Source organism: Mugil cephalus, chromosome 14 (genome assembly GCF_022458985.1).
Source record: "Mugil cephalus isolate CIBA_MC_2020 chromosome 14, CIBA_Mcephalus_1.1, whole genome shotgun sequence".
NCBI classification, from domain to species: domain Eukaryota; kingdom Metazoa; phylum Chordata; class Actinopteri; order Mugiliformes; family Mugilidae; genus Mugil; species Mugil cephalus.
This window is the reverse complement of record NC_061783.1, coordinates 2,475,177-2,490,668: the sequence shown is the minus strand read 5'-3', so window position 1 is coordinate 2,490,668 and position 15,492 is coordinate 2,475,177. Positions and strand designations below refer to the sequence as shown.

Here is a 15,492-nt window from a genome sequence, read left to right as displayed (position 1 = left end):
TATGCATTTGATGCATTTCTTTTCTTCTGAATATTTTGTAAATAAGCTGAGTTTTGCATTTTCTATCCGTAAATTAATATAGAGATGGAATTACTTCCCAACATTCATGAGTACTTCAGCAGAAAACTCAAAAACCTGATGATTTTTGTTTTGTTTTGGTTGCTCTCAAGCAACTGAATGTACTTTGTCTTTGTATTTCTTACTCAGAAAAAAAAGTTTTTCAGGCAGCACTCGAAGGCAACATCAAACCATGGCCCATGTATATGCATTCCGATTTTATCTAGCAGACGCAAGGTTTTAGATGGAGAATGTGAACAAAAGCATCAAGCTGGCTTAAAGGTCTCTGAGGTCAAATTCACAACACAACTTTGTTATGTATGGATTGGATTGTTTTTTTGTTTTTGTTTTTTTTTGGGGGGGGGGGCACCCCAGATTTTGTCACCATCTTGTGGTGAGATTTATGTAACATTTGCCTCTGGCTAGTGTCACAAAAAGGAAAACTTCAGACACACAGATCACGTGTACACACACTCAACAGCTTGCATTGCCACCAGCAAGACTTTCTTTAATAGTGATGACCAAAGTGAAAAGTGTGACACAGTCACTTTGAATAAAGAAAATAAACATGGTGGAACAATGAAAAGATAAAACAAAGCACTTTTTTTTTATACCTTCTCTTCCTTCTACATAAACTTATAAAAGCAACTTGAGAACTGAATTCACAACGCAGAGCAATCCACAAACAATACATTTCTCCAGGTATGCGACGTGACAGCACAACATGGTCAAATGGTTCAGGGGTAACTTTTTTTTTCTTTTCCCAACACAACACATTCACAGAATCTTTCCTGGTAGAAAATATAGGAAACCAACCTAATATGATGGGAAATATCAAAGAAGTGCCACTCAATAAAAGTTTGCAACAAATAAATAAATGTAACACAATCAGTCCAACTGACTGTCTGCTGCTTCATCGCGATCAGCCCAGAACCTTGTAAACACGACATCATCCAATTATGTTCTAATGACAAAAAAGTAACAGCACTCTTCTGCAAACATTATGCTAGCTAGCTACATCGATCAAAGTATGGATGGAAACTGAACATCAACACTTGGCACTTAAGAACTGAAATGAAATAAAGAAAACATTCCTCAGTAAGTTAATGTACATTGTTGTAAACAACGAAATGCCAGCTAGAGGGCATAATAGTGGACAATCAGTTTGGTTTGTGTTTTGGCATACCAAGACTGTGTCACTCTGAAATGACTTGTACCATGTCCAGTCTAATGTTTTCCCTTTGAGTCTGCAATATTGTCATCAATTAGCTGCGTCCGATGTGACACTTAATTGTTTCAGCCTGTGAATACTGACTTGAGCGTTTGAGAAATCTTTACCTCGTACAAATGAAAACCAGGCGCAGCAGAGCTAAACAGAGGACAGCGGCTTTGAAGCTTTGAAATCCCAGGATTGAAAAGTATTCATCTTAGAAAGAGAAAACTGCAAGGCACTGTAAAATCTGCAAATAATGGTAACGACCAGTTACCTCGACATCATTAAATCCTGTTAATAATAATATGGCCTAACGGGTTCTAATTTGGTCCAGAGGGGAGAGGAAAGGTGTCTGCAGCAAACAAGTGAATGTTGATGTGACATTTTGGCAGTGCCAGGTCAAATCTAGCAGTAGTATTCTTAAGGACAAAACTACACCTACTTGATCCATTAACTGGTGATCCTGGAGAATCCACTAATCCAGCATGAAGAAACTAAATTGTATTGGAGTATCTGAGGAACACAGCAAACTGTTTATTACCATTATTTCTAAAGAAAAGTACATTGCTGAAACTGAACTGGAACCTTACAAAACAATCACTGATTTAGTAAACGCTGATATCAAAACATGAACAGTATTACATTCATGTATCTCTCACAGGGCTTCACTTTGCAGGTGAGCTTCAAATTCAAGTCTGAACGGGGAAAAAAAAAAAAAACGCCTTCAGTCTAATCCATAAACCATCAAGACAAGTCAATCTTGTTTCTAAATTAATCCTGGGTGTCAGTTTCCTGAAGAAAATAAATATGGCTGTGAGGGGGGTTCACATTGTACACCAAAAGAAGACTGACATAAAGTGATGCGTGATGGCTCTTCTGTAGACATCTGGCCAACCAATTTGTGTATTCCTGTCCCCCGCTTCATAAAGAGCACGCCGTCTCATGGCTCAATCCCAAATCTCCACTCAAAAATCCTGTAAAACCTGTCAAAATAACAGTTCTCATAATAGAACCAAAAAAACAAATACACATATGTATGAAGGGGTTGTGTTTGTGTACGTGTTATTAGAGTGCAAAAACGTTCAGGGGCTGGTAAACTCAAAAGTAACCTGAACTGAAACTGAGAGCAAAAGAAAGAAAGCAAGAGGAGAATTTCCATCTGACAGACGTGTGGCTGTCAGAGTCACTTTTTGAGGGGCTGGTAGACTGAGGCGTTGGGGTCCAGAGAGGAGGGACTATTGTCCATGAACTTCGAGGAGTAGTGTGGCGTGACCGGGCTGAGGTTGCTGCCGTCTGACGAATAGGACAGGCTGGGCATCACAGCCATCACCTCTGCTATCTTCTGCTTCAGCTCTGCGATCTCCTGCTCCCTCTGATGGATCTGGCCTGGATGAGATACGTTGACACAGCATTAGCAACACACGTGATTACAGTAATATTGCTTCAGAGAATCTGTGCAGACTGAATCCCGATGGCTCTAGTTATCGTTTTCTAAAGCATGATCTGAGTTTTGACCTTCCTGTGGTGAACTGTAAAGAGAAAAGTTCATTTACCCGACACCATGTGTAAAGTTAGGCAAGATGGAGAAACTTCTCATTCGATAAACCGTCGGGAAGTTATTTTTCCTCATTATTCAGAGGAAAATAATTATTCTTACTGTATGGATTATTCTGGGAAAATAAAATATAAACATATGTATCGCGAGCACACCCGCGTATCGGCTGATACCAGTAAAAAAAAAGTTTTAAAAAAAATATATATCGACTCAATATTTGGGCCGATATATACATTCTTCATTTTGCGGAGATATTAAAGTTCACCAACGTATTATAATAAACTGGTGCTCTGTCTTAATGTTGATGCTTAAAACATTAACTGGTGGAAATTCCCTGAGGTTTTTATGATGGATTTCATATTGACTGATGCTAACAAAGCCAAACAAACAGCATGTGATCCAAGCTGACATCATGCAAATGTGGTGGGAAAAAGAAAAGAGCAGTGATCAAATAATCCCATGGGACTGCAGCACAGATGCCAAACAGCTGTGGCTCAGTAGGTAGGTAGAGCGGGTTGTCCATGAACTGGAGGATTAGCGGTTCAATCCTCGGAATGTGCCACATACAGAAGTGTCTATAGAAGTGTCAATAGAAGTATCTTTGAGCGAGACACTGATGTGTGCCTGTGTGAGCTAATGGGTAGATGTGTCTGTGGTGCTGTGGAAGGGGCTCTGGTGTATTTTTTGATTCTGCTTGCAGAACCTTACATAAGCTTGTTTATCCATTAGGTTACAAATGACCAACTGTTCTGCCCAGGTATTAGATTAAAAAGGTTATATTACTTTACTCCTTCTTTAATCTTTTATCACCTCATCATGCGCACACACAGAGGAATGCTACATCAATTAGTTTGACCTCGAGACAGTCAGTTATGATCAGAATATTTTAGTCTTCTCTAATCTGTCTTCTTTAGCTCCCTGGTCATTTTATTACTTATTTAGGATTTCATCTTCGAGTTAAGATACAGTTTCTCTTGTAAACAAGCAACCACTTTCATCAAGGCAATGATTAGAAAACGTTTTTCATGTCCTGAGAGTGACTAAGAGCAACATGAACAATTTGCTGCATCTCTGCTTCTTCTACCTTGTGCAATCTCTAGCTGCCTCTTGGCATCCCCCAGAGCAGAGAAGAGGTCCAGTTTGATTCTGGTCTCAGCGCTGAGGCTGTTCTCCAGGTGCTGGGTCTTCTCCTGCATGGCTGACAGCGCTGACATCAACACCTCTGTGTCCTTCTCGTTCTCTTTATACTTACGCAGCTCCTTCATGTGACACAGAAGTAGTGAGAATATTAGAAAAACTACCAGACAATTGACTTTCTGCCTATATTTTAGTCCAATGATCCCATTTGTTGTAGTTGGAGTAGCAAAGCAGTCTCACCTGACATTTGCCTTCCAGATCCCTAATCTGCTCCTCCTTGAGTTTCATGTCCATGCTGAGTTTCTTACACTCGGTCTCCAGCTCTCTGATGCGACCACGAAGAGAATCAGTAGACTCCACTCTGTTGGAGAGAACGGTGATTTTTAGGAGAAGAAAAAGGTAAAATGGCCAAGAATCCACAAACAAGGAGAGTAAAGACTGGCACCTAGTAGCAGCAGCTAAAGCTACAGCTCTCGCAGCAGTGGCCTCCTCTATCTTCTTCCTCTTCCTTTCCTCAGCCAGCTGTTTCTCAACAAGAGCGCGGGCCTCCTGCTCAGCCTTTAGCCTCTTCTCCAACTGGGAAATGGTCTGCTTGTCCTTCTGCTTGGCCTGGACAGCACTGTGGAGCCTTAAGGGCAGAGAAGAATACAATCAACACTCGGTAGGAGAAGGAGCGCTTGATTTATTCATTTTGAACGCTCATTTGTTTAACTGTCATGTTGGTTATTTTTGTAGAAACAAAACATAATTGACAAATACATTACAGGCCTCGGATTTTCGAATAAAAAAAAAAAACTCTGTCAAGTTGTACTATTAGATTTGTAGGCATTTGTAAATTGGCCTCTAGATCAGAGACAGTAGACTTGCACCACCACACACCCTCTTGGAGGAAATAATGTAATTGTACATTTGTGACAACAGATTCAACAAAGTAGTTTAAATTAATAATGCTTTGCTGAAGAGTTCCTGTGTAGTTGGTTGCGTAAACATGAAATCAAAAAATGCAGAGCTCAGATGGTTCCTTTGTCTTTGACATGGATAGGATATATATATATTGACAATAAGGTGTGTCAGCAGTTGTGCCACTCATGTATCAGTGTGTGGAATGAGTCACTTGCATTACCTCACGGTGTAAACTTAGCTTGCAGAAGCGCAGAGACAAATCATCTTTACTTTTTATGAATTTAATATTAACACCTGTAGCACAATGTCAGCAGCACAGATGCTCCACAGCCACAGGACACATTGCAAGAGCAGGACAGTAGCAGTGAGCCTGTGTGGCTCATCTGCTTTCCAGAGTCATAATGAAAAATAAATATAGAAAACTTCTGGACAATGAATGGGGTTATTTCACCAGCTTGAGTGGTGAGTGCTGAGACAGGAGGAACATGACTGGAGATGAATCAAATGAAGCTATACATCACACACATTCTACACATTTTTGTACTATTTTTTGTACATTTTAAAGTCTATGGAAAGTGAAATTTTCCTGAGATGTGCCGTTCTGACCCATGACAACGACCTTCTTTTTTTGAATCGGTTTCATGTAAAGCACTCATGCAGACCAGAGCCATTGCAAATCACATTTTATAATAACTTTTCTTTGGTCATAAAAAAATGGAAAAGACTGTGAAGAGATGTGAAGCATGTTTGTGGTGAGTGTTTTCACTACGGTGTAGTGTACAAGTATACGAGGACCCACTTGTTCTGCAGCAGCTCGTTGTCTTGGCGCAGCTGGCCCAGCTCTGAGCGAAGGCTGCGGTCCTGGCTGCTCAGAGAGGAAAGCTGACTCCGCAGCTCCGACTCCAACTGCCTGTTGGCCTGAAGATCTGCCTTCAGACGCTTCACATCCTGCTCCAGCCTTTTAGACAACATAGGCAAGTTATTCTCATGGAGAAGGTGAAGCATTCATCCTGCCGGTGATTGTTCTGAAATAAGGCTAGACTACTGATTCTGGATGTATTCAGTAAATAAGAATGATGTTGCAGCATCATGACGGTGTGACGCTTACCGCACTAGAGCCTCTGGTTTTCCCAGCTGGTTGTTGGGGATGCAGTTCTCCACCGGGTCTTTCTGCCCCTTTCCTGCGCCCTTCTGCTTCTTCTCATTCTTATTGGTTGAAGACCCGGCGGGCACGCTGCCGTTTGCAGAACTGTGATTCCGTGGAGATGAGTTGCTGCCCCCACCTCCACTGGCATTTTTGTAGTTCTTCCCCGCCCCCCCCATTTCCTCTTTAGAAGTAGTGTGTGTGTTGGTATCAGAATGCATGTTTTCTCCTGCCAGGTCGTTATTCAGTCTCTTTGCCCCAACGTAGTTCTCAATATACTCTGTCTCCTGTATTTTGGAGTCCAGTGCATGTATAATACTGTTGTTATTGATTCCGATTGTGTTTTGCTTTTTGCCCTCCTTTGCAGTACTGTCCTTCCCTTTTTCCCGGTACTCCAGCTCTGGTAACGGTACTGACGTGCTTTTCTTTCCAGGAGGCGCTCCGTTTTGGGAAACTACTGTGGGTTCTACCTCTGAGATCCCTTTAGCTAAAGCAGCTGGATGAAAGCAAGCATACATGGCATTAGAAAAAGACATATTTACATAAATTCCAAAGCAAACTGGAAGCAAACTGGAAACATATTTGGCCATAAACAAGGACTGAGAATATTTTATTGATTGACAACAAAACAGACACATTGCTGGACAGCTAGTAGACAGCTGCATGGCACCGAGGAGCTACAGGAACATTGTCCTGCTAGTTAGGCTGTATCCAATTCAAGTTGTTTCAGAAGGTATCAAAGCTGTTGCCAGACTAAAAATCTGGGCCAAGTCTTGCAGAAGTATGAGGTCCAGGTATGAATCTAGGTTGGCTTGTGGTTTAAAAGTAAAGCAAAGCAACCACAGAATTCTGTGACAGCTCAGACACACAACATTAGCATAAATTCATAAGATTAATGATCTGAGTGTGAGTATAAGTAGCTGGACGCCATGTGCAAGTTGCCACATGAGTGCGGTGATCATTTTTCTGGTCAGTTAAGGTATAAAAAAAATGAAAGAGGAGGTCAAACAGGTGTGGAATAAGCCTGTATGCCAGGTTTACGGTGTAATTAAGTGAAATGTGGCTGCACATTCAACATATGACATTTAATGTTCAGATGTCAATCAATTACAACAACTTTCATGAAACTATCTTTGTTTGAATAACTATTTTGCATCTTTTGTTTGAGAAAATGACCCGTAAATGAATCCATAATGAAACCAGTCTTTAGTGGCAGCCTCCTGTCAGCTGGCACTATCAATACGCATTATCACTTATTTCATCGTGAGCTGCTTGTGACAACAGGTTAGGCAGATAAGATATGCTAAGACTGTCTAATCTCTTGGCACCTTTGTAAACATGAGTGCTAAAAGGTCACAGTGTGTAATTTGTCATCACCTGAATGAAAATTAAACTACAGGTATGAAAGTCGCACCATTAAATTCAAAGTTTATATAAATACACATTTAACTAATGTGCTGCCACACTGAGTTGGTTATTATGGTTTGTTTCTACTGTTGTTACTGGCTTTGCTTCAACCTGCCATAGTAATAGTGATTTGTGTGCCTCACCTTCTTCTGCCTCCCGTTCTTGTCTCTGCAGCATCTGTTGCTCTGGCGGTAAAGCCTGCTGTAGAAGCTGCATGTAGAATTCATTCTCCTTTTGCACTTCCTTCTGTTTCCTCAGTCGCATCTTGTAGCTAACATAGCTCTTGAAGCCAAAGCCTAGAGTCACGACCGGATAGCCGATACTGTGAGGAGGAGGGGAAACACCGAGAGTAAACCTTCAATGTACTTCACATTTTTAGGTAGTAACAGTAAATAACCTTTTTTCACTTTTTATCATTGGATATGTTTGCAAGGAGAAAATGTCTTCAAGACTGACATCATTCTGATTAGAGATTCCAATTTAACTGTTTATGCAGACAATAGATAAAAATGATCTGATAAGAAAATTGTGTTCACATACCCCCAAGAAATCTATCAAAATGCAAATTTTTTGGCCTCTACAAAGTGGCCGTGCCTGCGTAGAATAGCAAATCTGCCAAAAGTACAACAGAAAAGGGCATTTTCTTTACAAACACTGAGATAGAAAACATTTTTCCGTCAGTCCTGCAAACTCCTGATGACAGAATGGGATCCACGTGTGCACAACGTACTATCTGGTGTCTGGCTGTAGTATAGGTTATAAGCTCCACTCCTTCCATGTTAGTGGATGGGACTTGGGTCAAACTAAACCGCTAAAACATTTTTTTTTATCAAAGATGATTTCTGACATTTTAGGTGAAGTTAATGTATTATGGTGAGGTATGTTCAAATGCCCATATTATCTGAGTAGTTTTGTTTAGGTTAGTTATTTCACACCATAAAAATATTATTCTGACATTATTATGATTGACTGTTGCCATTGACAACAACCCTGTGAAGCAGTGCAGTAGGACTGTGAGGGTAGGAAATTTCTAAAAAAATAATAAATACAGCTTTTCTTTATAACTGGTGGAGTTAGAGCAGAGTGCAGTATTAAACAGAAATTCCAGTGAGTCTAAAAGAAGTGTGGGCAGGTCATCAATAACACGGCTCAACTCTCGGACTGTACTAACTGCACAGACTCTGGTTCCAAACTTAAGATGCCGAACAATGGCAGGAAGTGAAGACGCGTCGTCCATTTTTTCTACAGACTATGGGTCAAACCCACAACGTTCTCTTTGTAACAATAAATGATATTTACCAGTGAGCAGCGAAGGGCCGACACAAGTCTACATGAAAGTTCTTCAGATCTTTGAAGCGTATGGCAGCTTCGATGTACACAAACAGGATCCACAGCGATACAGTGGGTAGACACACTCCTCTCTCTGTTTGAAAGAAATAAGAAAAAGGGAAGAGAACATGATCTTGGATGGGAAGAGAATTGAAAGACATGATTTTTTTTTTGAGCACCAAGACTCTAGGGTGAAAGCAGCTGTTTGAGCGAGAACCCACAGAAAACTAACCTGTGTGCCAAACATACTGGACCCATACGTAGGTGCTGGCAGCAAAAAACAGCCACTGGACGGGGATGAAGAGGAGGCATATAATGTCTGACGTAAACGCCACACACACGAAGAAGACAGAGAATGCCTGGGTGTGGGAGAGAAGAGATGCAGAATTTGAGTGTGTGACCTTTGGCGCTCCAGAGCACATTCAGGGGAACGGGAGTGGGTCCGATCTAACAAATGAGCCCGTACCAGCCCCTGATATCTGAAGGAGTCGTAGACGCTTCGGATGAAAAGCCAGAAGGGCCACAGGTACTCGAACCTGAACTCCAGCACAAAGTCAGCCAGCAGAACTAACACCCAGACTACCAGAAACTTCAGGTACAGGAACGTACTATGGACACCAGAGGAACAGAGAAACGAGAAAGGAAGATAGTGAGCTATAAGACATGGATTATGGAGGATTAAGATGGACATCAGGTTTATACAACAGTCTTATTTGTTTTTAAAACATTTCCAGTGTGACTTCTAGTGTTACCTCTAGATTTGAAGTCAGATTTCTGTTATTAAAGTGGGTAAAATAAACATCACTGCCTAAGGCATTAAATCAGGTTAGGGAGAGAGGTTGAGAGAGCATGTATACATACAGGGTCATGTCTAGACACGTTCTCTACTTAAAGCACAGCTGGTTTCATTCTCCTGACTTGAAATCACTCATTGTAAATATAAGGGCACGCTACTGTGAAACTGCAACGACTCCGACGCTCGGCTTTATTTATTCGCGAAGGTAATAGCTTCACTGGCGTGTTCAGGTTCAGCCCTCTGCCAGACAAAGCACAGGTGAGAGCCGCACCGACGGCGTCTTCCCGGATTGAAAACGAGCGCCTCTCTGTCATTGCCGCTGTCATTTCCAACCCCAACGTGAATTAACACAAGTTGAGCGTATTTTATTGAGCAGAAAACATACCCACAAAACGTTATTTATAAATGATATCCGCGAAGTGCCATTGACACCATTTATTTAAATTCGTGAAGTGAATTTGAATTTATCTATCTAGCATAGGGACAAATCCTGGTATGAGCTGCCACACTAGGAACGTTAACCTAGGCCTATAATTGTGACAATATGCGGGTACGCTCATTCGACTCCTAATACAGCTCAAAAACGAAGCGTGCAGAAATATGAATGTAGCAAAGGCTGGCACCTCGGTCTTGACATATCCAGAGAGGCGCCATTGTTATACAATAACGTCCCTCCAACCCCTTTTTTGTACCTGCTATATATACCCTCGGTGATTCGGTTCCGTTTTAACGGCCGTCGGAGTTTGCTGCAGTCCGCATTGCGCCGCTTCATCCTCCCCCTGTTGATTCACTTGAGATATCGGTCGGGTAACGGTGACTGGAAATGTCATTCACTCATCCCAATAATCTCGCTTCTTCAATTATCCACCATTGTTGTTGTTTTATGCACATGAAACAAAGAAATAAATAAAAACAGTCCGCTGAAGGACCTCCCCTTTTCACGACACGCTGCGTTGTCAGGCTGACGTCTGACGTCACGCCGCCACCGAAGGCGTAAGAAACATGGCCGCCTCCTGCGACTCCAGAAATTTCTCCCGATTTTAGGTTTTTAATATTCATTTTGGAACGGTAAGTGAGATATTTGGCGTGTTGCAGAGATCTTATTTTGTTTTTGTCGCAAAAGTGTGTTATGTTGGTACTGCGGGGTCGTAAAATAGATCTACGTACACTTCACTGTGCGTGGTAAAGTCCATGCTTCCTCAACCACGTTTGTTTTGACAATCTTGCTCAGTTCAGGCAGAAATGCGTTATATCTCAGGGCTATTTAGTAGAGGCATAACAATATAGAATTATGTATAATTACAATGACGTAGTATGTGGTGTCTAAAAACGATTTTAGTTCACAGGAATTCCGTGTGATGAGAAACAGTAAAACCTTGGCATTTTGTTTTCTTAAGAATGATAAAATGGATCAGACAATTTATGTTTGTCGTTGCAACCCTTCCAATTCAATGTGGCTTTATTTTTCAAAAGATGTTGTGTACCAAGGACAAAACGGAAACAATGGTGCCATCTGCTAAGGAAGAAGAGAAGGAGGAGGAAAAGACAGAAGTGAAAGGAGATGATGAAGAGGGAGATGACATGGATAAAGATGGAACTGAGAAGGATGGAGATGAAGAGGGAAGTGAGAAGAAAAAAGGCGATGAAGTAGTGGAAGAAACGCGGTCGCAGGCCAAAAAGAAAAAGAAGCCATTTCCCGTTAAAGTTAAGAAGAAAACACCAGACGGTGTCCTGAACCTCAACAACGAGGTGGTGAGGATGAGGAAAGAGGTAAAGAGAGTGAGGGCTTTAACCATCAGGAAACTGACACGTCAAATTGCTGCCCTGAAGAAGAAAAAAGGGAAGGAGGCAGAAATAGAGAAGAATCAGAGGAGAGCTGCGAGACTTCTGGAAGAGATCCATGCCATGAAGATACTCGTACCAGATATGGTAGGTGTATTTTGCTTTCTTCTGCAAAGCACAGAGAAAACTCAAATAGGTCAAACAGAGGATTTTAATATCGAACCCTCTACTGATTATGTGACTTATTTCCACTGACAGGTGACAAAGACAGCCTTGCAGAAGAATCTCAACTTTGAACAGGTGTGCAAAAATCCCAAGTCCACTATTTCTGACAGGGCCACCGCACGCATCGCCACCCACCCCCAGTTCAACAAGAAGATTGAGAGCATCAAGGCTGCTGTGGAAGCCTTCAAAGAAGAGCGGATGAAGGGTGGAAAGCAAGTACAGACAGATAAAGAGCAAAATCAAGCCGGTAAAGCAGCTCTACGGTCACCGGACAAAAGAGTAGAAAGAAAGAGTGAGGAAAAAGAGAAAGACAATGCAGTGGAGGTAAAGGATATCCTAGATGGGGAGAAAGGAGCTGTTCCTCTTGAAAACACTGAAGATTCAACTGTTGTTAACATTGAAAAGGAAGTAGAGAAAGAAACTTGTTCAGCTGGTCCTTCCGAAGTTCAAATACAAGAAATAACAGTAAAAAGTAGTAATGTCAAGCACAATGTGAATAATAAACCTCCAAGTAAACCTGTAAAAAAGAAACCCAATCTTCCCCTTACTCCTGCTGTACACCAGAAAAGATCAGATGAAGATGAGAGCGACCTAGAGCTGTCAGACGATGAAGAGAAACAGTATTTTGATGACAGCACAGAGGAACGTTTCCATAAGCAATCCTCCCAGTCAGAGGAGAGCGACGACGATGACGACTTCTTTGTGGGAAAAGTGAGCAAATTCAAGAAGAAAAAGAAGAAGCAGAAAGACACAGACGGGGAAGAGAGACAAGAAGTGGAAAAGGACTCAACAGACAGTGTAAAAACGTCAGACAAGCTCCAGAGTGAACTTGACGAGCTTGAGTCCAGGCTGAAGTCTAAAGCAACCACGCTGCAGTCGGTGTTCTGTTCTTCCCTGGCTGCAACTAAGGCAGGTAGGGGCGGTAGAGGAAGAGGTGGGGATAAATTTAGAGGCCAGGGAAAACCGAAAGGTGGCAGTGGTCTAAGTAGAGATTTTAGTAAACAATCCAATCCAAAACAGAATAAAGGAGTGGACAGAAATGCAGGGTCCAAATACAGCAAGCCCTGCCCTGAAGGCAGACTCTCTGAGTCTGAGGAGAAGGGCTTTGGGAGAGGACGAGGACGAGGGCGAGGGCGAGGCAGAGGTGATGCTCTAAGGCAGAACAGTCACAGGGGTGGAGGTGCCTTCTCTCATCCAGCACCACAGCAGGCGCTACATCCATCCTGGGAGGCCAGCAAGAAAAGGAAAGAGCAGCAGGGACAAATCCAGGCCTTCCAGGGGAAGAAGATTAAGTTTGATGATGACTGAAATCATATTGGACTGTTTCAGCTGAATGTATATGATGCCTATCACTGAGTGTCTTAGGTGCCATGTTTGGATGATTCTTTTTATTCCCTAGTAAAAAAAAAATTGTTTAAATATTCTGAGTTTCAAATGTGGAATGAGTCACTCTGGCATATACGTTTTCTATGTTTTCCAGTTTCCAGAAACAAATCATTTGCAAGGACTTGCTTTAGTTACAGATGTATTTGTGATCATTCACAAAAGTATTATTGTTAGATTTTGTTTTAAAGTTTACCCAGATCTTTCCCTGACATAGTGAACTTACTATCTTACTAATCCTTATGATTCCATTATTATGGCTCAGTTACGCTGTACACTCTCTGAAACCTTTGTGATACAAATTGAAATCCACTGCAAAACCTTAAACCCGGTGACCTTCTCTCGTTTATGATCCTCCATTATTGTGTTTTATTGTGCTTTTATGTGCTTCAGTAATACGAAGTTCAGATTAGAGATTTAGAGGAGTGTCTTTATTAATCCCTTGTATGAGGACTGGTTCTGGTATTTGGCATTAGTTTCAAATAACAAGGAACTGTTGATTCAACATTGTGGATCCTGTGGTTTGTGGCACTATTGAATTGTATTTTATTTACCGACAACCTCATTTTAGCCAGTGGGCTTAATAACAGTTGGCAGTGGGCTGTCGTGTTTAATTCAAAAACAGTTCGATCTCCAAAATAATCATACAGTTGAATAACTACCCTTCTGATACTGTTTTAACATAAACTGAACATAAAAACAGTCATGAAGCTATAAGTTTTAGTGTAGGACTGTTAAATTACAATGTATTAGCTTTCACTAGCACAGGTTATGCTGTTCTTTGTCGTCCTATCGTTCTTTAAAAAACTTGTTATATAATTGCGTTGCAAAGAAATGATCAAAGTACAGCAAGTAACATCATTTACTGTTTATTGAAGCAGCTTTCCCTTGTTTTCTGCAAATATATTGGTACAGTGTGAGATATTTCTATTAAACAAAGCCAAAGTCTGAATCAATGAGGTAAATGTACATGAAACTAATCTCTGGGATGCAAACACTCAGATCTCACGTGGGTCAACAACTATTCACACAAGTAAAGGTATATTTTTTGGTTTTGGTTTTGATTGTTAACACAGGAACTGCTAGTTTTTGGTTAGCAGTACATTAGGTTATACTCTTAATTGTTCACTGTATATGCAGTGGAGGATACAATTTGTCACTGCTTTTATCACGGATACATATTTATTATGGATGTTGCACATATAAATGTTAAGTACAAACTGTAAAAAGAGATCAGGTTTTTCTATTATGTAGATGTATAAAAAGATTCCTGAATTTTGTAAACTACTGCAGATTTATTCATAGTTGATAGGTGTATGTGCTGATATTTCTTTTCTTGCTTTGTCTTTTTACCCTACCCTACCCTAGTTATAGTTTGATACTCAAGGACTGTGTTTGTTTCAATTAAACAGATCTGCATGGAGCTTTACACTTCAGACATCTGTTAATGAACAAGCATTTGACACGTTGTGATCGGTCACATAACGGATCACATTGGAAATGATGTAAACATTGAAGCTGAAATGAGTATGTGTCAAAAAGGGTCTGCATAGGGACCGTTGTCATATAAATGAGCAATTCTGAGATAGGAGACATGCAAACAAAATTGGTTTGCTGTGTTGACAGTGACAATGCAAAACATAACCAATTAAGACCCTGAAATGGACCCACCAGCCATGTCTTGCACATACAGTTAACCCGATTGTAAGAGATGTTCTGAACTTTATGAAGTCCATTGTTGACAAAGTGAAGATGATATTGGAATTCTTTCACAAGAACACAACGGCCGCAGAAAAGCTCGCTCATGCAAAAATTAGTCCAAGAATAGTCAGAACAGATAGTTACTGAAAGAAGAAACTGGATCAACCCCTCAAAGCTGAGGCATTTAGTTTTCCTTAATGCCAGTCTTAGCTAAATTGTAGCTAAAACTGTAACTTTTTTCTTTTTTTACTTATTGTAATTTATATTTTGGGGTGCGATTATGTAAGCTTATCTGTTGTTTTACTGTTTTACTAACTGTTAGAAGTCCAAAATAGTTATTGCAAATACAAATTAGTGTTTGTTTTTATTTTTGCAGCAGTATATAAATAAAACTATATAAATAAACATTTGATATAGTGTACACTTTTTACACTAATAATTCACTTACATATAATTTTACATTATTGTAAATTAATAAATTCAGGTAAGCAAGCATTTAGGCTCCTTTTCGTGAGCCGACACAAATGAACCGGCTCCCTTAATAGAGGCAGAGTTCCCATCACTACGATGCAGCCATAAATTAATACAACAAATAAATCAATTAACGCAGAAGCATAAACTGCGATTGACTCCCAGCCCTTTGCCATGCCTGCCTGAAAAAACAACACATAACCGTATTTACATTGACAGTTTATTCACAGATAACGAAGCTGTATTTCACGTTATCGAGTTTGTCCACCTCGAAGTGGACACAATGCAAATAAACTTATCCAATTAAAATGGTTATATGTGGTTTATCAAATTATGTACACTGTGTACATAATCTACTATCATTAGCAAGTCGAAATACAACTTTAACA

The 15,492-nt window shown here is 40.6% G+C and overlaps 2 protein-coding genes across 2 annotated transcripts; one reads left to right on the top strand and one right to left on the bottom strand.

Moving 5' to 3' along the window:
* Positions 1 to 515: 515 nt before the first annotated feature.
* maco1a (macoilin 1a) lies at positions 516 to 10,470 on the bottom strand. Its single transcript, XM_047604471.1, has 11 exons — positions 10,234 to 10,470; positions 9,212 to 9,353; positions 8,978 to 9,104; positions 8,716 to 8,839; positions 7,560 to 7,738; positions 5,974 to 6,505; positions 5,665 to 5,823; positions 4,408 to 4,590; positions 4,203 to 4,323; positions 3,910 to 4,084; positions 516 to 2,656 (listed from the first exon to the last, which is right to left on the bottom strand). Exons 1-11 carry the CDS (start codon positions 10,311 to 10,313, stop codon positions 2,454 to 2,456), a joined length of 2,025 nt encoding a protein of 674 aa, XP_047460427.1. The 5' UTR covers positions 10,314 to 10,470; the 3' UTR covers positions 516 to 2,453.
* Positions 10,471 to 10,478: 8 nt separating this feature from the next.
* Positions 10,479 to 14,360, top strand: srfbp1 (serum response factor binding protein 1). The gene is made up of 3 exons (XM_047604472.1): positions 10,479 to 10,609; positions 11,015 to 11,470; positions 11,582 to 14,360. Exons 2-3 carry the CDS (start codon positions 11,015 to 11,017, stop codon positions 12,854 to 12,856), a joined length of 1,731 nt encoding a protein of 576 aa, XP_047460428.1. The 5' UTR covers positions 10,479 to 10,609; the 3' UTR covers positions 12,857 to 14,360.
* Positions 14,361 to 15,492: the final 1,132 nt, after the last annotated feature.